The following is a 22,321-nucleotide window of genomic DNA, read 5'->3' on the forward strand; positions in this document are numbered from 1 at the left end:
AAATAGACAACAGAATCAACAAAGCTGGTATGGTGGGAAGTCAATTGAATAAATTCATATGGAATAAGAAAGAAATTAGTCGGAACACTAAATTAGCTGTATACAAGACAGTGTTCAAACCAGTTTTAACTTATGGATCTGAGATTTGGGTCAGAAGTAAAACACTTGACCAAAGACTAGAGACCGCAGATATGAGAGTCCTGAGAAAGATTAGAGGCGTGAACAGATGGCATCAATGGCAATATCACATTAAAAATGAGGATATTAGGAAAGAACTTGACATTGTCAGCATCCAGGAATGCGTTAGCAGAGCTAATCTCAAGTCTTATGGTCACTTAAATAGAATGGGAGAGGAAAGATTGGCAAAACAAGTGTTCTCTGCTAGGTTGGCAGGAAAACGACCGAGAGGAAGACCAAGATATGGGTGGATTGATACGGTACAAAGTGCCTTAGACGATAGAAATATAAGATCTGATAATGTTGGAGTCTTGACAAGTAACAGACTGATTTGGAGGAAAATTGTAGATAGGAAGTTAGTAATGATGTAAAATTTTTCATGTAGTACTGTCATATCCTGTACACCCCTTGAGGGTACATGGCAGGAATTTGATGATGATGATGATAAGAATATATATATATATATACACAGTCAGTCACAGATAAATAGCAAGATTATCGCCAACAAACCTCATACATCGCCTTCCTTCTACTCAATAAAATGTCTAATCACCTGAAACCTTCATATCCACCACTTAAAAAACCAGGTGTCTACAAGATTAGTTGCAATTGTGGTCTCCACTACATAGGACAGGCAGGTAGATCTGGAGAGATACATGATTGGAACACTTCAAGAACATTGAGAGTGGAAAGTGCAAATCTGGGCTGGCAACACATACAAGAGAAACAAACATCAAGTAAAATAGCAAGAAACTAAAATGCTCAACATGGATTATCATTTTTTACTCAAGAACATTCAAAGAATCAGCAGAAATGAGAAGGTATCTTTATAGTGTAACAAGAAGAAAAAAAAGATTTTACATCAGGTCTAGTCTTCATTAATCCATCATGACACGCATATCTACTAACAGTATATAGCAACCCACGAATCAGCAGCTAGCATAACAGTGAATGCATGCTTTCCGTTGTTTAAATGAGTTCAAATATTTTCAATGGAGATGTTAACTGTCTTACTTGCTTTCTAGTTTTTCAGTTTATTCGTGTTATTTCCTGATGAAATGAAAAGCATTTCACAAAACTAGTTGAAATGGCATCTTTGTTTGTGGTTAAATTCTAGGTAAAACATTTCTAGAACAGCTTGAAGTTTCTAGTACTTTCATACTTTTCCCATTCACTTATTTCTTTCATTCTCTCTCTAGCAGTACCTATTGAAAATCTTTACTCCAGATGCTCTAGCTCACATTTTGTGCTGTGAAGGATGCCATCAAAATATACCATTTTATCCTCACTATCACATCAACCATATTCACCTTCAGCCACTTTTTTTTCATACTAGCATGCATCTTTTGTGCAGCATTCTTCACTCCTTCCACATTCCCTACAACATTTTTGCTATCTTGCCTTATATTTTACTAGGTAGATTCATGTATCGCATGTAATCAAAAAGATCTTCTGGAGTTCGAATTTAAAACTAAAAAGGCACATCTGATATAAAAATATAACGACTCAACTTTGAAAAACTTACATATATATATGGCATTGTACATCGCCTATTATATATTAGCAAAAAAAAAAAAAAAAAAAAGATTCAAATTAATCACAAAGAATATGCCATGCTTTATCAAAAACTGCTTTTCACTTGCTTACATGAACTTCTAGGTTTGGTTCTGTATTTTTAATATTGATTTTATTACAAAACTAGAAAGTGCTACAAAATATTGCTAATTTCAAAACATAATGCAAATAACTTTTGCTGGGCATAAGACTGCTTTCACCAGATGGTTACTAACTGATCATAGCATTACACGCAATCCATTGTATATTGTAATATCAACAGGTGATGGTATAAGTAAGAGAAACAACATACATTTACGTTCTTCCATGTAGTGTTGATTATTTTGGCATACTTTTCATTCCTTTCTAACTTGTTTTTTTTTTTTTTTCTTTTATATAAAATTATAGCAATATATATACAGGAATACCTTGTATAGCGCAGTTAATTGGTTCCAAGAAGTGTCCGTGCTATGCAAAACCGCGTTGTTCGAGGTCTATTTATAAAGGTTTTCAATTTAATTTGTTTATTACAAAAATTTAGGATAATAAAAATGTTTAAAAATGAAAAAAAATTGCTATTTTTATTAACTAAATAACAAATAAAATCCTTTTAAACTGATATAAAAGTTGTAGAAAACAAAACAAATATTGCTTCAATTTTAGCATACGGTAATTTACTTTTTACTAAAGTAGTCTTTTAGTGTTCGTTGAACCATCCTTGTCTTCTTCTCTTCAAGTACTAGATCTCTGTAGCATTTCATGGCATTATTGAGACTCTGTCTCACTTTGATGCTTCTTTCCAAATTCGGGTTGGCATTTTATGAGAAAGTCAGAAGCTTCGTCGATTTTTCTCACAAAAATTGAAAGGTCAGCAAAGGAAAATTCTTTAACCATGACATCAGTGGGGTCATCATCTTCTGCTTCATAGGCTCGTTGTTGTTCCAACTCCAAAAGGGTTTCATCATCCAGATCATTTGAATGAGAATTAAAACATTCGTTCAATTGTTACAATCTCGTCGTCGTCGTCGTCTGGTAGCATCCTCTAGCAAGAGGGTTGCAGCAGATGAGCAGCTCTTCTCCATTTCTCTCTGTCTGTTGCTTCCATCATTCTTAAACCAGTCCAATCCACGATGTCATTAAACCACTCTCTAATTGGTCTTCCACGTCTTCTCTTCCCCTCAACTTTCCCTTGTAATATAGTTCTTGTCAGGTGTCCCGAAGAACCTCTCAGAAGATATCCTGCAAATCTAGTCTTTCTTTGCATAATATTCTTTAACAGTGTTCTTTCCATCCCAACTCGTCTTAAAACTTCTTCATTTGATATTCTTTTTTTTGTATACCTAATCTTTTCCATCTTTCTATAGTTAAAATCTAAACTTGTAAAACCAAGATCTTTGCCCATCTGCACAATTTCTGTTGCGTATCCTCTTTCTGTGTTGCAAAGGCAACAAAGTCCTTTGAACAATGCGGCAAGATATGCCATACAGCTCTCATATTACTTTGAGTCACCTCTTGCCAAGATTCATAAATATTTTGAATGGCATCTTTTATGTTCAATTTCTTCAAAAATTCACTCAAAGTCCAAGAATCTTCTTCTGCTGCAGCTTTAATAGTTTGAGCAAAAGTTCATCTTAAATAGTAAGCCTTGAAAGTGGAGATAATGCCTTGATCCATTAGCTGCAGAAATGATGTTGTGTTTGGAGGGAAAAAATGAATCTTGATATTTTCATCTAAATCAGTCAATAGAGTTGGATGGCCTGGCGCATTGTCTAATAAAAGAAAAATTTTGAAAGGAAAATTATCAAATTCCTGTCATGTACCCTCAAGGGGTGTACAGGATATGATAGTACTAGATAAAAAAAATTGCATAATTACTAACTTCCTATCTATTTTCCTCCAAATCAGTCTGTTAGTTGTCAAGACTCCAACATTATCAGATCTTATATTACTATCGTCTAAGGCACTTTGTACCGTATCAATCCACCTATATCTTGGTCTTCCTCTGGGTCGTTTTGCTGCCAACCTGGCAGAGAACACTTGTTTTGATAATCTTTCTTCACCCATTCTGTTTAAGTGACCATACCACCTGAGATTAGCTCTGCTAACGCATTCCTGGATGTTGACAATGTCAAGTTCTTTCCTAATATCCACGTTTTTAATATGATATTGCCATTGATGCCACCTGTTCATGCCTATAATCTTTCTCAGGACTCTCATATCTGCGGTCTCTAGTCTTTGGTCAAGTGTTTTACTTCTGACCCAGCTCTCAGATCCATAAGTTAAAATTGGTTTGAACACTGTCTTGTGTATAGCTAATTTAGTGTTCTGACTAATTTCTCTCTTATTCCATATGAATTTATTCAATTCACTTCCTACCATACCAGCTTTGCTGATTCTGTTGTCTATTTCTATATTTAATTTACCATCTTCAGTAAAAATCATGCCTATGTAGCTGAAATGTTTCACTTGTTCCACAGGTTCTCCATTCACAACACAGTTGACATTTTCAATGATTCTGCCTATTTTCATTGTCTTTGTCTTTTTATTGCTGACCTTCATACCATATCTATTACAACAGCTATTCAGTTTAGTCAGAGAATCTTGCAGACTTGTAGCAGATTTATTTAAAAGTATAACATCATCTGCATAAAGCAAAGAGCTGACAATAACATCTTCAATTTTGATATCATGTTTAATACCACTGTCCTTCATAATGTGATCCATATAGATAATGAATAACAGAGGGGATAATGTACATCCTTGTCTCACACCAGATTTAACATTAAACCATCTTCCTGTACTTCCTTCAATTCTAACTGTTGACTTACAACTACAATAAAGACTAAGTATTGCTTGATATAATGCCCCATTGACACCATATAACTGCAGCGTATTCTTCTCAACTGTTTCTCAAGTATGCTTGCATAGATCTTGCCAGGAACACTCAGTAGTGAAATACATCTGTAATTCTCACATTCAGTTTTATTTCCCTTTTTATATATGGGTACTATGAGAGCTCTACTCCAATCATCAGGAATTCGTCCCTCTGTCTAGGCTTTCTGAACTATGCAGTGCAGCCATTGTAAGACTCTTATACCACCGTACTTCAGCATTTCTCATCGAATATCATCTACCCCTGCTGCTTTGCCACATTTCAAGCCTTTGACGGCTTTTTCTACTTCAAGTATGCCTGATTGCAGGCCTGGTCAGTGTTTTTTACCACTGTGCTGTCATCACTGCTTATTTCATTTGGCAGTTTTTCAAAGTAATTACTCCATACTTCAATGATATCTTTTTCTCCCGTTTTCATGTCACCTTTATCATCTCTGACTCCTTTTACAGCACTCTTTCCTCCATTCCTAAGCTTTTTCAACAACCTCCAGAATATTTTGCCACTTTCTTGATATTTATTTTCTATATTCTTGCCAAAGTCCTCCCATGACTTTTGTTTAGCTAGTTTTACACACTGTTTAGCTTTCTTACATATGTCTCTGTATTCTCTAAGAGCACAAGCTGACTTATTTGACAGGAACTTTTGATACGTTTTCTTCTTTTCCTTCACTGCCTCTTTAACTTCCTGTGTCCACCAGGGAGTTCTGATTTTTTTATCCTTGCAGACAACCTCACCACATGCTTCTTTGGCAGAATCAATCAATGTTTTCTTCAGAGTTTGCCACTAAATCTCCAAGGTTTCATTCCTGTTCTCAAACTCTTTCAATTTTTCTTCAATAATCTTTGTGTATTTTAGTCTATAGTTCACATCTGAGAGCTGCTCAACTTTTTTCGCTTTAAAACTTTCTTAAATGTTATTCTTTTCAATATGAAATTCAATTTTATCCTGCTCAAGACTAAATAGTGATCACTTCCAATTTCAAATTCTCTGTACACTCTGGTGTCCTGCACCTGGGAGAAAACATCACTATCAACAATAACAGTCAATGAGATTTTTCTTATTCCTTGCCTCTTCTCTCTATGTGAATTTGTGCACATTTTTATGTTGGAACATGGTGTTAGTAATAACCAGTCCATGTCCTGAGCAGAAATCCAACAGATATTTGCCATTATTATTAGCTTTGCTCTTTTCTCCAAATTTTCCCAAAATATTTTTGTATGTCTCACAATCATTTCCTACTCTGCTATTTAGATCCCCAACAAGGACGAACTTTTCCTTTTTCATTGTGTCAGTTGCTTTTTCTAAAGCCTCAAAAAATTCCTCCACTTCTACCTTAGTAGAACCTTCTGTGGGACCATAGGCACAAATAAGTCTCATTGTCCAGTTCCCCATTCTCATATTTGCCCACATTACTCTACTTGAGACTGACTGCCATTCAAGAAGATTAGCCTCGTATTTTGTGTTGAATACTATGGCTACTCCTTCTTTTCCTTGATTGTCATTGCCTGAATATAACATTTTGTATTTATTGCTCAGAAAGAACTCACCAGTTTTTGTCTTTTTTCTAGTAGTAAGACTTATACGTTGGTTAGACATAACTGGTAATTAATTTACGGAATTGACAACGCATATAAAGTAAATTAATTAAAGATAACTTTAATGAATCACTTCTATATTTCGGCAATGTCACATTGCCATCTTCGGGAACATAAAGATATGGTATGTGCACTAAGGAACTAACAAAGCAAATGAGGAAGAAAATAAGAACTGATTTTGTTCCTAAAGTCCTAATGGTGCCCTCTTGCAGGCTAATTTGGTAGTCTTGGCAGTTGGGCTGAAGTTCCCAAAATGAAAGTCTCCCAAATTTGGGGCAGTTTTATGCACCCAAATTTGTTGAGGTTAGGAACGTTTTTTAGAGCTGCTGACGATTCTTTGAATAGTCTTTCGTATTTAAACTTGCTGCGATGGATTATTTTTGTCTTCTTCCAACGGATTTTATGGTGGGTATCTAAGGCATGGTCTGCCAGCCCAGAGCGGCTGTACTGGTGAAACCGGATGTAGTCTTGGTGTTCTGAAATCCTGATATTTGTTGTTCTGCCTGTTTGGCCAAAGTAGGACAATTTGCAGCTGCAAGGGACCTGGTATACACCAGGTAGGTCTAGGGGAAGTGGTTGGTCTTTGGTAGAGCGGATAAGAGATGCCAACTTTTTATATGGTCTGTAACAGGAAGTAAGGTCATATTTTTTGAGGATATTAGTTATTTTTTCAGAGGTGCCCTGGATGTAGGGGATAATACGAAAGACTATTCAAAGAATCTTCAGCAGCTCTGAAAAACGTTCCTAACCTCAACAAATTTGGGTGGATAAAACTGCCCCAAATTTGGGAGACTTTCATTTTGAGAACTTCAGCCCAACTGCCAAGACTACCAAATTAGCCCGCAAGAGGGCACCATTAGGACTTTAGGAACAAAATCAGTTCTTATTTTCTTCCTCATTTGCTTTGTTAGTTCCTTAGTGCACATACCATATCTTTATGTTCCCGAAGATGGCAATGTGACATTGCCGAAATATAGAAGTGATTCATTAAAGTTATCTTTAATTAATTTACTTTATATGCGTTGTCAATTCCGTAAATTAATTACCAGTTTTGTCTTTTTTGTTTCAGTCACTCCTATCATGTCGATCTGGTACTTATCTAATTCCTCAGCTAGCTCCATTTCTTTGTCATTCAGGCTTCTTATGTTGATAGTACCAATCTTTAACTCTGGTGATGTTGAGTTGGGGTTTGTTTTCAGATTTGTTCCAGTAGCTGACTTTCACTCTTCGCCCTGGTTCCATGGTGAAAACAACGGGGGCCTTGTTTAAGCTAGCGACGCCCTAGCCGTCATGAAATTTTGTCATGTTATACCATCAAATATTTTGGTTTAACCAATAAAGAATACGATTTGGTCAGCTAAATCCCGAATTGCTAGCCCATCCTCATTCGTTCAGTATCCAGGTAGATACCCAACAAGGTGCACCACGAGAAGATGAGGATTGGACATTAGGTCAAAAGCTCTGGTCGGTTCTCCGCATTCCTTTAAAGGCTCTGTGAAGGTCTCGTCTCAGTTATACAGCTTTGACCTTTAAGCACCCCTTAAGGAATATCATTCCTTTTATAATAGATTTTAACTTCAGGGCAAAAACGAGTTTTAAACCAGTCTTCGAAAATTAAACGAGTCACCCACGCTTTTTTAATCGAATTGTTCTTTGTAAAGCCATTAAGAGCTCTTGGGTTTTCTGCTCTGTACACTAACAGTGGCTTCAATTTTAAATCACCTGATACATTACCTCCTAGTAAAAGTGTCAATCGGACTTTTGACACTTTATACTCAGCTTGTGTTTTTACCTTGTCTATTAGAAATGTGCGCGATGGCATTCTTTTCCAGAACAAGCCAGTCTCGTCAGTGTTAAAAATTTGATCACCACAAATTTGATTTGTGTAGCCTTCGTTCTCAATAAGCTCCTTCAATTCATTGAGAAATAATTCTGCAGTTTTAGTGTCAGCACTTGCGCTTTCACCTTGGATTCTTATGTTATGGAGTCCCATACTCTTTTTGAAATTATAGAAGCACCCACGACTTGCTATAAAAGTTTCACTGGTTGTACCTCCTTCATTTTCGCTTTCATTTTATCATATAGATGTTGCTTTGCCTGGATTATCATTTGACTCAAAGGAATCTTTTTCTGATTACAATCTTCAATTCAGATCATTAGAAGGCATTCCATATTTTCCATTGTAGAAGATTGATTTCTCGTGATCACTTTTGACATATAAGAAGCGGTGCTCATTCCATGTTGTTTAATCTTTTCTTTGCTCTGAATAATTGTTCATACAGATGACTCATTCATTGAATTCTCATGTGCTATTTTAGCAAATGAAGCGCCATTCTCGTGACATTTTATAACTTCGAGTTTCTTCTCTAATGTCAATCACTTGCGTTTTTTTGTTACTCCAACAGTGCCTTCTTTGTTTTGTCTCGTTTCACTCATACTTAAATAATAAAATAATATTACATACTAATATTAACGTAAATAACAAAATGCCGATGGAGAAAGAACGTGTCTATGTGAGAGCCAATCGAATAACTACTACATAAACGTGGTTCTCGACTGTCACTTGGGGCACCCGGGAGTCGCCAGTCAGTTGACAATGTTAGTGTAATAATGATAAGTATAATAATAAAAACCGCGTTAGACCAAAACCCGCGTTGTTCAAAACTGCGCTATACAAGGTATTCCTGTATATATGTTAAAGATACTGGAAGTTCTTATCCACTGGGTTAGACTATAATAAATTTAGTTTAATAATTTATCCAAGTGTAAGCAAACAAAGTTTGCACTTGAAGTATCTTCAGGACTGGTAGCTAAATATGTAGGTAAACAAAAAGCAAACAAAGTTTGCTTTTTATTTACCTACATATTTAAATTTATTATGTTAAAGATACCAAGAAATTTTATACTTGGTTATATATCAAGGATATAACATAACATACTATAATATTATATATACACTACATCGAAAGAAGTCAATGGACACCCCCATGGAAAAGGTGCATCGTGCCAAGTAACTAGTCACATGACTGTAGCCAGTATCAATTGGAAGAATATGATATTCCCAAGTCAGTGCAATCATGTCCAGGTGAAATGGCGAGAATGATGGAACTGAAAGAGGCATCGTGATAGAATGCCCTGTTGCGGGGCTATCTGATCAGCAAATTGTTGACAAATTGGGCATTCCCAGGTCAACAGTCAGTGATATCATACTGAGATGGAAGCACAGAAAGTCAACTGCATGTGCTACCCTCACCAAACATGATTGCAAGGTGCAATGAAGAATTAATATGTAAAAACTGCCATTCGTTTGCAGACACACACACACACATACTGAATGCAGAGTTCCGGGCATTGACTGAAACATGAATCTGCACAAAATCATGTTATGAGCAACAAATCATGCTACGCCCTCTACCGAGTATGTGGGTGTGGCAAATGTCTAGTGAATGTCTCTTACCAGAGTGTGTAACCCCAACTATGAAATTCAGAGGTGGCAGTGTGATGGTATGGTCCTTTTTTTTTTTCCTGGTTTATGCTTGGACCTCTTTTTTTTTGCAGTGCAACAAATAATGAATGCCGAGAGGTATCTGAACTTTCTGAACAATGCAATGCTTCCTATTTTGTGGCATTTCTACAGAACTGACCATTATCTCCTTCAGCAAGACAGTTCACTATGTCAATGCTGCTGCTATAACTGCATGGTTTGTGGACATAAACGTCATCCCACTTGAATGGCCTCCACAGAGCCCCTGATCTCCAACTTATAGCATCTGTGGGATGAACTGGAACATCAGATGAGGTCTACCATACAACAGTCCAGGACCTCATTACATGCATACAGGAAGAATTGTCCAAAATTTCCATTGATCATATATCGTACGCCTGTAGAAAGTATGCCCCATAGGATTGCTGCAATCATCGTAGCGAAATGAGGTCCGAACATCTTATTAATTGGGTGCTATGGCTGTTTCTTCCTCTCACTATGGTGTCCAACGACTTCTTTCCTAGCAGTGTATATATGGATGTTGTTCTCTTATGTATCAATTTTGTACTTTTTCAAATCATATTCTGTTTTGTTTTGTTTTTAATTTCCTTGTGAGAATCACAATCAGAATTTTATTTGAACAACAGTATTTACTATATATAAACATCTATATTTTTGATGAAGTCCAAAGTTCACTTGAAATAATTTCAGTTTTAGAATAAAAGAGCACACAATGAATGTACAATATCTGTGTTTATACTATTTTTTTTTTCATTTTTGTGTATTGAAGATCACCAGGTAATCATCAGACACCTGTCATCAGGTGCACAAAAATGTCTACAAGTTTTTTTCTAATTTACTTACATGTTTTTATTATTAACATTTGCTTCAAAACCAAATTGTCTTGCCTAATTATTGCATTTATTTTATACTGCATTCCTTATACTATTATAGAAGTACTCCATAAACCATTCTTTTGTTTTAATTATACAGTACATGCATTTCTTATGGCTATCTGGTAAATTCTGAGTTAAATCTTGCTTTAAATATATCTTTTGGATAAGTTCAAAGTACAAGACTTCTTTTTGCATTCTGTGATGCGAACATGTCGTCCTTCTTTGCATTCTCATAACTTCATTTATGTTTCCAGAGTACAAAATTACTTCACTAGTCTTTAATTGGATACATCCACTCTTGTCAGTTTTGCATAGGCCAAGGGATAAAAGTGTGTGTGTGTGTGTGTGTGTGTGTGTGTGTTTTTTCCCCCTCTATATTTGCAGCTTTCATACAACCCAGCCACTGGGAAGGGCAAATTAGTCTTCTCGGTGCCGGTCCCAAGCCCGGATAAATGGGGAGGGTTGGCGTCAGGAAGGGCATCCGGCCGTAAAAAAACCATGCCAAAATCCAGGATGAAATGTTAGATAACAGAGAAAGGATCACGGCTAGGGCGTAAGCGACGTGCAGTTCTGTCGCCCGAGGACTGTGAGAAGTGGGCTAGGGCTACTGAACCAAGGACGGGTTCAGCTAAAGAAGCGAGTCCAACAGAAAGAGAGTGCGTGTAAAGTAAGAATCGGGTCACTGAATGTGGGTACGATGAATGGGAAGAGTAGGGAGATAGTGGACATGATGAGAAGAAGGAAGCTGAAGATCTTGTGCGTGCAGGAGACAAGGTGGAAGGGCAATAAAGCAAAGGAGCTGGCAGAGGGATATAAACTGTTTTATAGCGGTGTGGATGAGAAGGGAAAAAACGGAGTTGGAATGGAATTATCATCAATAAGGAGCTAAAGAGTGGAGTCTACGAGGTGTGCCGGAAGAATGATTGGATTATGAGCATTAAACTTGAGATGGGAGGAAGTGTGGCTACTATAGTGTGTGGCTATGCCCCGCAAGTAGGTTGTGATGATGAGGAGAAAGAGACATTCTGGAGAGAACTTGACCAAGTAGTAATGGGAATCCCTGATGGTGAGAGAGTGATCATCGGAGCAGATCTGAACTGGCATGTAGGAAGGCGACGAAGTGGTGAAGAAAGGGTACATGGAGGTTGGAGTAGTGGTGAAAGAAATGAAGAAGGTAAAAAAATCATAAAATATGCTGTGGCCTTTGATCTGGCTATAGCTAACACGTGGTTCAAGAAGAGAGTTGGGCATCTGATAACCTATAAAAGCGGGGATAGAATGAGTCAGATTGACTATATTATGTGCTGTAGGAAACATCTGAAGGAGGTGAAAAACTGTAAAGTGATTAATGGAGAAAGTGTAGCAGCACAGCACAGGTTGGTTGTGGTAGACTGTGATATAAAAGGGAAAAAGAAGAATAGACAGAAGTGGTGGGTACAGAGGAGAATAAAGTGGTGGAAATTGGAAGAGGAAGGACCAAGGAATAAGTTTAAAGAAGAGGTATTGAAAGAAATGAAGTTACCAGAGGATGTGGAAGAATGGTGGGACGTTAATAGTCGGAATATTAGAAAAATTGAAGAAGAGGTGCTTGGTATAACATCAGGAAAGGGACCACCTGAGGATAAGGAGGCATGGTGGTGGAATGAGGAGGTGAGAGTTGGAGATCAAGGAAAAGAAAGAGGCAAAGAAAAAATGGGACATGACTGGAACTAGAGCCGACAAGGAGGCATATAGATTAGCAAAGAAAAATGCAAAGAGAGCTGTGGCAAGGGTGAAAGCGAGGGCAGTTGATGAGGTTTATGAAGAACTGGAGAGAAACAGTGGCGAAGCCCAGTTGTTGAGAATAGCGAAAGCCAGGGATAAGGCCTTGAAAGACATAACATCAGTCAAGCAGATAAAGGATGCCTCAGGAGTAGTATTACAATCCGATGACAAAATCAGAGGAAGATGGAAAGAATATTTCCAAAAACTACTAAATGAGGAGAATCCAAGAGAGAGGTGCGAGGATGGAGAGGTAAATGAGAGACCAGTGCAAGACATAAGTAGAGAGGAAGTGGTTTGGGTACTAAGAAAAATGAAGAATAGAAAGGCTGTGGGAACAGACCAGATACCTGGGGAAGTATGGAAAAGTTTGGGCAGTGAGGGCATGGATATGTTATGGGATCTGATGTGTAAAATAGCCCAACAGGAAAAGATACCATAGGAATGGAGGAAAAGTATTCTCGTCCCAATCTACAAAGGAAGAGGAGATGTTCAAGACTGTGGCAACTATAGAGGAATCAAGCTGATGTCACACACATTAAAAATATGGGAAAGAGTAATTGAAGCAAGGTTACGGCAGGAAACGAAAATTAGTGAGGAGCAGTTTTATGCCAGGAAGAGGGACAACGGATGCAATATTTGCGCTAAGGCAATTGATTCTAGTAGTAAGACTTATACGTTGGTTAGACATAACTGGTAATTAATTTACAGAATTAACAACGCATATGAAGTATTTAATTAAAGATAACTTTAATGAATCACTTCTATATTTCGGCAATGTCACATTGCCATCTTCAGGAACATAAAGATATGGTATGTGCACTAAGGAACTAACAAAGCAAATGAGGAAGAAAGTAAGAAACTAATTTTGTTCCTAAAGTCCTAATGGTGCCCTCTTGCGGGCTAATTTGGTAGTCTTGGCAGTTTGGGCTGAAGTTCTCATAATGAAAGTCTCCCAAATTTGGGGCAGTTTCATGCACCCAAATTTGTTGAGGTTAGGAACGTTTTTTAGAGCTGCTGAAGATTCTTTGAATAATCTTTCGTATTTAAACTTGCTGCGATGGATTATTTTTGTTTTCTTCCAACGAATTTTATGGTGGGTATCTAAGGCATGGTCTGCCAACCCAGAGCGGCTGTACTGGTGAAACCGGATGTAGTCTTGGTGTTCTGAAATCCTGATATTTGTTGTTCTGCCTGTTTGGCCAAAGTAGGACAATTTGCAGCTGCAAGGGACCTGGTATACACCAGGTAGGTCTAGGGGAAGTGGTTGGTCTTTGGTAGAGCAGATAAGGGATGCCAACTTTTTATATGGTCTGTAACAGGAAGTAAGATCATATTTTTTGAGGATATTAGTTATTTTTTCAGAGGTGCCCTGGATGTAGGGGATAGTGATAGACTTGGTGTAGTCTTTATTGTGGAGGGGGGTTGTGGTTTATAGGTTTTAGTATTTTTTGGATTTTTTTGGGGTTATAGCCATTGGCTAAGAAAGTGTTGAGGATGTGGTTTAGTTCCATAGTCAGGGCCTTGTCATCTGAGCAGATTAATTTTGCCCTGTTATATAGTGTTTTTATCACCCCATATTGTTGTGAGGGGGCAGGGATTGCAGGTGAATGTATCTGCCAGTGTGGGTGGGTTTTCTGTAAACAGAGAAAACCAAAGATCCATCAAGCTGGCGGGTGATTAAAGTGTCTAGGAAGGGGAGGGTGTTGTTTTCCTCTTTTTCTAAGGTGAACTGGATTCTGGGATGTTGGTTGTTTAAGTGTGTTAGGAAGGAGTGGAGTGTGTTTGAGCCATGTGGCCAAATAGCAAACACATCATCCACATAACGAAGCCAAATAGTGGGTTTTTGTGGGGCAGAGTTTAAGGCTTTCTCTTCAAATGTCTCCATAAAGAAATTGGCCAAGGGTGGGGAAAGTGGTGAACCCATGGCTGTCCTCTCTATCTGTTTGTAGAACTTTCCTTGCCAAACGAAATAGCCTGAGTTCATTGTGAACTGAAATAGGGCTGAGATATCGGGAGGAAACTTGGCTTGGATGAGCTCAAGGGTTTCTTTGAGTGGGACATTAGTGAATAGGGAGGAGACGTCAAAACTGACCATTATGTCAGTGTGTTGGAGTGTGAGGTTTTCTATACTGGCTTTAAAGTGGGCTGAGTTTTTTATGTGTGATGGTGTGTTGCCAGTGTAGTGTGTGAGCGTTTTGGCTAAATGTTTGGCTAATTTATATGTGGGGGATAAAAACACTATATAACAGGGCAAAATTAATCTGCTCAGATGACAAGGCCCTGACTATGGAACTAAACCACATCCTCAACACTTTCTTAGCCAATGGCTATAACCCCAAAAAAATCCAAAAAATACTAAAACCTATAAACCACAACCCCCCTCCCCCCCTCCACAATAAAGACTACACCAAGTCTATCACTATCCCCTACATCCAGGGCACCTCTGAAAAAATAACTAATATCCTCAAAAAATATGACCTTACTTCCTGTTACAGACCATATAAAAAGTTGGCATCCCTTATCCGCTCTACCAAAGACCAACCACTTCCCCTAGACCTACCTGGTGTATACCAGGTCTCTTGCAGCTGCAAATTGTCCTACTTTGGCCAAACAGGCAGAACAACAAATATCAGGATTTCAGAACAACAAGACTACATCCGGTTTCACCAGTACAGCCGCTCTGGGTTGGCAGACCATGCCTTAGATACCCACCATAAAATTCGTTGGAAGAAAACAAAAATAATCCATCGCAGCAAGTTTAAATACGAAAGATTATTCAAAGAATCTTCAGCAGCTCTAAAAAACGTTCCTAACCTCAACAAATTTGGGTGCATGAAACTGCCCCAAATTTGGGAGACTTTCATTATGAGAACTTCAGCCCAACTGCCAAGACTACCAAATTAGCCCGCAAGAGGGCACCATTAGGACTTTAGGAACAAAATTAGTTTCTTACTTTCTTCCTCATTTGCTTTGTTAGTTCCTTAGTGCACATACCATATCTTTATGTTCCTGAAGATGGCAATGTGACATTGCCGAAATATAGAAGTGATTCATTAAAGTTATCTTTAATTAAATACTTCATATGCGTTGTTAATTCCGTAAATTAATTACCAGTTAAGGCAATTGATGGAGAAATATAGAGAGATGCAAGTGGTGTTTATAGATCTGGAAAAGGCATACGACAGAGTGGCCAGGCAAGAGGTATGAGGAAGAAGGGGGTGTCGGAGAAGTACGTGAGGTTGGTGAAGGAGATGTATGAGGGAACAGAAACTCGGGTCAGGTCTAGTGTCGGCATGACAGAAGGGTTCCCTATTGTCGTAGGGCTACACCAAGGGTCAGCTCTGAGCCCCTACCTCTTTGACCTGGTCATGGATGTACTAGTGGAGGATGTTAAGAAGGAGGCACCATGGAGCATGCTGTTTGCCGATGACATTGTTCTATGCGAATCATCCCGAGAGAAGCTTGAAAATACCCTGGAAGAGTGGAGAAAGGCATTGGAGGAGAGCGGCATGAGAATTAACCGGGTGAAGACTGAACATATGTCAATGGGGAGTGATGAGGATATCGTCATATGACTCCAGGGCAAAAGGCTAATTTCAGGGAAGAAATTCAAGTACCTTGGGTCGGTTGTCCAGAGGAATGGTGACCTGGATGAGGAAATACAGCACCGAATAACATGCAGTTGGATGAATTGGAGGAAGATGAGCGGGGTCCTGTGCGACAAGAGAGTGAGTTGTAAGAGGAAAGGAAAGCTCTATAAGATGGTGGTGAGGCCGACGATGCTCCATGGTGCGGAGACGTGGCCTATAACCAAGGCACAGGAGAGGAAGATGGAGGTAGCGGAGATGCGAATGTTGAGATGGATGAGTGGTGTGACGAAGAAGGACAGGATAAGGAATGACTACATCAGAGGGACGGTTAAGGTGGGACCAATTAGCAAGAAGATACAAGAAAGTAGGCTGAGGTGGTTTAGACATGTTGAGAGGAAGGGTGAGGAGTATGTTGGTAAATGAGTGGAGTATATGGAGTTGGAGGGAAGGAGGAAAAGAGGCAGGCCCAAGCTCAGGTGGAGGGATAAGATGACAGAGGATCTTAGGGAGAAAGGATGGAGTCTGAAGGATGCCCTGGACCGGAGAACTTGGAAGAGGAAGGTTAAAGATTGGTGCGCCGACCCCATTTAACATGGGATAAGGCAGAGTGAAAGAAGAAGAAAATTTGCAGCTTTCATACCTTATATGTGTTTTTTTTTTTTTTTTTTTTTTTCATTTTGATATTCTATTGCTGTTTAAGCCTTCAATAGCTTACCTTTTCCTCTGTTCTATTCATCCACCTAAAGATTTCTCTTTGTGAGACTTTATCAGAGAGTAAAATGTCTACCACTTCTCTACCTGTATCAGTCATAGAGTTGTATAATTTTGCTTTTTGTAGCTAAACATAATTTTGCAAAACTAGGCTGCTAAGTTTGCAATCAATTTATATGGATTTGCAAACAACTTGGTATGATATTACAAGTAACATTCCAAGATACATTTTATACACTGTATTTGCTAGCATATAAGATGCACTTTTCTTTGAAAATAGGTCTGAAAAACAGGGTGCGTCTTATACGCCGATACTCAGTTTTTTATTACTTTCATTTCTGGAAATTTTCTCTGTTCTGAGTTACGCAATTTCTTTCTTGTTTCCTTGAGGTGTGTGAGAGCATTCCAGTTACGTTAGTTATATATTTCCAGTTACTGTAATACATTCTAGTATTCCCGTTGTGGATAGATAACATTTGGTCTAGGCACTCTGACGGACTGTCGAAGAAGCCTGCCCTGCTAGCATGGGATCAGTTTCACTCTCACAGAACAGAAGATGTTTAAAAATAAACTCAAGGAATTGAAAACTCAGTTAGCTGTAATTCCAGTAGGTCTGACTAGTCAGCTTCAACCTTTAGATGTCTGTATTAATAAACCATTTAAGGGATTTATGAAGGAGAAGTGGAACAATGCATACAGATGGCATAACTTCAGATTTTTAGGTTACGCCATCAGGAAGAAGGAAGAAGCCTAGCATTTCGCAAGTTTGTGAGTGGGTCAAAGCATCATGGGATGCTGTGAAAACTGAGGCAGTGGTTAAATCATTTAAGAATTGTAGCATTAGTAATGCACTGGATGGTACAAAGGACAATTTGTTGTATGAGGACTCAGATTCTGATTTTCAAGAGGTTTCAAGTGTCTCTTATTTAGCTCTGGAGATGAATTTCTCGGTTTTGACGAAGAAGATTAAAAGGTACTCTTTCCTAGGTGAAAGTATACCTGCTTATTACTTTATATTTGAAATACCGTAAATTCATTATAATATTCAGTGATCAAGTTTTTTTTCGTAAAAAATGTGTACAAAAAAAGGGGTGGGGGGGGTGTCTTATAGGCCAGTTGCTCTCATACACCGGCAAATACGAATAAATATAGTGCACTTAAATTTTGAATCTAAATACAAATGAAAATATCTAACAAAAAAGGGGGAAAATAATTTCATTGAACTAAGTTACATTTAAGGTACAAAAATTAAAAAGCTTATTGTAAGCTTCTTAATATTTGTTAATATACTGCAAAATAAAGTATAGATGATAGGTTGTGCAGAATGGGTCCCCATCTGGGATGTGTTCTTGAAGGTATCATGTAATAATGAAAAAACATTGAGATCAAAATGATAATCATTCATAATGACCAATCAAATAACACATACCCAGCATCTGTATTTACTGTATGCATCCTCTTCATCATAGGTAATCAGGTATGACTTTAAATTTTCTTTCCAGAAACCAATGCATTTCATCTTGTAGTCTGCTTCAGCTAAGAACAGTGAACAGTAATTTTACCACAGTTTGTTTTTTTTTATGTGTACACATGCATATACAAGCACAATACACTAAAATGTATGATGATCTAGAAAAAGTGCCTAGATAGTTACTGATTAGGAGAAACTAATTACTAATTTTTGGTTACAAGAAACTAATTTTTATAAGATGTGATATTCAGGCAATAATGATCAAGGAAAGGAAGGAGTAGAAACAGCATTCAACAACAAACATGAAGATAAACCTCTACACTGGAAGGCAGTTTCAAGTAGAGTTAAATGGGCAAACTTCAAAATGGAGAAATAGGTAATGAAACTTATTTATGCCTATGGTTCACAGAAGGTTCTCCTAAGGAGTAGAGGAATTTTTTCAGTGATTAAAGCAGCTGCTAATATAAAGAAAATGGAAAAAGTGGTCCTTGTTGGAAATTTAAACAGCAAAGTAGGTAATGAATCCTACCAGATATATATATATCATGCTGGATCAGGATGCAAGATTGTACAGAGGATTATAATTATTATTACATGACACCTCCAGGGAGTCCAAAGACTCATCGAGGGAGGGCACCTACTCTATAACTCTCTGTCTTTACCACTCAACCCACCAACACCATCTACCGCTCACCATCACCACTAGTATTTTCACAGACAATCATCCATGCTCACGGCGGGATTTGAACCTGCAGCCTTTTGGCGGATACACTAACCACTCGGCCAACCAGGCAGGCAAAAAGTTCCTCTAGTTGGCGACTAGAACAGAATTCGTGATGCCCTTCATTTGGTGGTCTAACACCATGGACGGCACACGCCATTTCTACTGAGCTACACAGACGCTATTTGAAACTGGAAGTAACAATCACTTAATAATGAAGGGGATACAAATCCTTTGATGTTTATCTGCCAGTAAGCGAAACTCTAAGAACTAGGACTAAGATCTATGAGTTTCATACCGAAAAACTATCGGCAAATCCAAGTGTAAGTAACAACTTGGTAGTACAACACCATTTATAATATACAGGCACACCTTTATGGCATTCGTATAGTGAAGGTATGCAAGTTCTTTTCACTTAAACCTTGTTATCTTCCAGGTCTACCTACTCACTGATGAGACCTCAAAAAAGGTTGAAACTGGTCTGGGTAGTGACCTCTCCTCATAATGTAATTACAGTATTACATCCCCTAGGGGCTGTGTTTTTACATTATGAGAAAATATCAAGGATAGCGAGGGAACTTGCTCCACCTTTGATACGAGTTGCCTTGGTGTTGTACTACCAAGTGGTTACTTACACTTGGATTTGCCGATAGTTTTTCGGTATGAAATTCATAGATCTTAGTCCTAGTTCTTAGAGTTTCGCTTACTGGCAGATAAACATCAAAGGATTTGTATCCCCTTCATTATTATTAAGGTTGCCAGAAAAATAGCCTTTTGGCTTTTATTCTATAGAATATTGTTATAACAATCACTTAGTTTTAAGTAAGATAAAAATGAATAGCCCATTGAAAAGAACAGCATGTAAGAAATTTTTAGAGAGAATTAAAGTAGAGAAGCTTTTACAGGTAAACTGCAAACTCACCTATACAAACATTATTGAAGAAAAAAATGAAACAGTTTGAAAACAGGAACCAAATTTTGGAATCTCAATGGCAAGCTGAAGAAAACATTGATTGATTCAATGAGGGAGGCAATGTGATGAAGTTGATTGCGAGGATTAAAAAAAAATAAAAAAAAGTTAAGCAGTAGCCCTGGAAAAGAAGGAAACATACCAAAAGTTCATAGCAAAACAAAAGTCATGGGAAGACCTTGCTAAGCATATAGAAGAAAAATATCAGGAGGATGGCCAAATGTTCTGGAGATGATTGAAAAAGCTTAGAAATTGGAAAAAAAGTGCTGCAAAAAGGATCGAAGATGATAAAGGTGACATGAAAACTGCTGAAGATAAGGATATCCTACGTGTCTGGAGTAATTACTTGAAAAGACTGTTAAACAAAACTAGTTGTGACAGAACAGTAGTAGAAAATTTTCAAGAGGAATGCAAATAAGAGTGTGTGTGTATGTATATATATATATATATATATATATATATATATATATGTGTGTGTGTGTGTGTATGACTACTACTATTAACTAGGGGTTGGGATATGTTCATTTTTAATATTAACTGACTTAACTGACTTGAGTGTCTTCTGATATGCTTTCGTAAGTGCACAAAACTTACGAAAGCATATCAGAAGACACTCAGGAGCATTGGGATTAATATCAACAGACTTATCTTCTTGAAGAGATGTAAGTTTTCCTCAATTATTCCAAAGTTCCTACAATTTAAAGAAATCATTACTACAGAAAGAGTGCACCGAATTTACACTAAAGCTAAACTAGATCTTTTAACAGAGAGGATTTGCGATACAAAACACAATCTAGCTTTGCTTTTCACAGAAAAAACATCATTAGAAAACCAATTAGCAGCCTGCTTAGACCTGGATTCTTGGAATTACATTAAAGATTCAAGTACACACCACGCATTACGATCTCAAAACTTAAACAAACACAAGCTAATCAGAAAGTTCAACTTACTCAAGTCAAAACAAGAAAGATCTACTCTAAATAATTGTCATAGCAGAAATTTGGTGATTAACAAATCATCATACGTGCTAAGTCCCGATGAAGACACAATTCTCGAAAAAGGTCTAAATTTTGTGTTGGCACCAAAATGCATTCCTAAAGAACTACTTTTAACTAAGATGGAGAAAGCAGCTTCGCTACTTCCTACCACAGACGCGAGTTTACTTCGCATAGGAGCAATTCTTGCAATCAACAACGCAAAACCTCCTTCTGATAATATATCCCCTGGTGAGAGACTTGCAATTAAAAATCTACGGCGTTGTCATCTTAAAAGCTGATAAAGGGAATGCAACTGTAGTTCTAGATAAAACAGACTACCGAGAAAAAATCTTAACACTGTTAGAGTCGGATAGTTATTCGGAAATTGAAAGGGATCCAACAAGAGAAATACAGAATAGAACCAATAACCTCCTACAAAAGACCACAGAAATCCCACGAAATACACGGCTTTCCATCCGTTCTTTACACCCATTCATTCTAAGGTTATATGGTCTCCCTAAGGTACACAAAGAAAACTATCCACTGAGACCTATAGTAGACAGCATTGACTCACCCACATACAGGTTATCCAAATATCTGGCGTCATCGTTAAAAGCTTATGCAGGAAAATCTTCTTCTTATATTAAAACTCAACAGATTCATCATCATCATCAAATTCCTGCCATGTACCCTCAAGGGGTGTACAGGATATGATAGTACTACATGAAAAAAATTACATCATTATTAATTTCCTATCTACAATTTTCCTCCAAATCAGTCTGTTACTTGTCAACACTCCAACATTATCAGATCTTATATTTCTATCATCTAAAGCACTTTGTACAGTATCAATCCACCTATATTTTGGTCTTTCTCTGGGTCATTTTGCTGCCAACCTGGCAGAGAACACTTGTTTTGCTATATTTGCAAAATATAGAATGATGGTACAACAGGACTTAAAACTAAAATCTTCTGACATCATGGTGAGCTTTGACGTGGTAGCACTCTTTACCAACATTCCGACACAGGACGTTCTCCATATTTTAAAGAACAAGATTTCAAATAAAATGTTTTCTCTGCTATCTGACTGTGCAAACTCTGGCTATTTTGAATTCGAAGGTAAACTATATAAACAGGTCAAAGGATTAGCTACGGGAAGCCCCCCCCCCCTCTCTCCTGTATTAGCCAACATTTTTTTCAGGGATTTTGAACAAAAGGCAATCTCCTCTTTTAGTTTAAAACCAAGAATTTGGCTTAGATATGTGGACGATATATTCCTCATATGGGAGCATGGTACTGAGAATCTTCACAGGTTTCTCAACCACTTAAACAACCTCCATCAGGATATAAAATTGACCATGGAGATTGAAGAAAATAGTTCCATCTGTTTCCTAGATGTTAAACTCACCAAGACGCCTGAATCAATAAAAGTCTCTATATTTAGAAAGCCAACACACACGGACAGATATTTGCATGCATCCTCACATCACCATCCAGCGCAAAAGTTAGGTATTATAT

At 37.7% G+C, this 22,321-nt stretch overlaps 1 protein-coding gene across 1 annotated transcript in view; it reads right to left on the reverse strand.

Moving 5' to 3' along the window:
• The window catches only part of udt (protein undicht), a 226,866-nt gene that overhangs the window by 82,549 nt on the left and 121,996 nt on the right, over positions 1–22,321 (reverse strand). Inside the window, exon 12 of the mRNA XM_090411198.1 lies at positions 18,094–18,200. Coding sequence (XP_090267324.1) covers positions 18,094–18,200 — 107 coding nt within the window. The remainder of the gene's footprint in view (positions 1–18,093; positions 18,201–22,321) is intronic.

This window comes from Typopeltis vanoorti, chromosome 21 (assembly GCF_054136105.1).
Source record: "Typopeltis vanoorti isolate ZY-2024b chromosome 21, IOZ_Tvanoo_1.0, whole genome shotgun sequence".
NCBI classification, from domain to species: domain Eukaryota; kingdom Metazoa; phylum Arthropoda; class Arachnida; order Uropygi; family Thelyphonidae; genus Typopeltis; species Typopeltis vanoorti.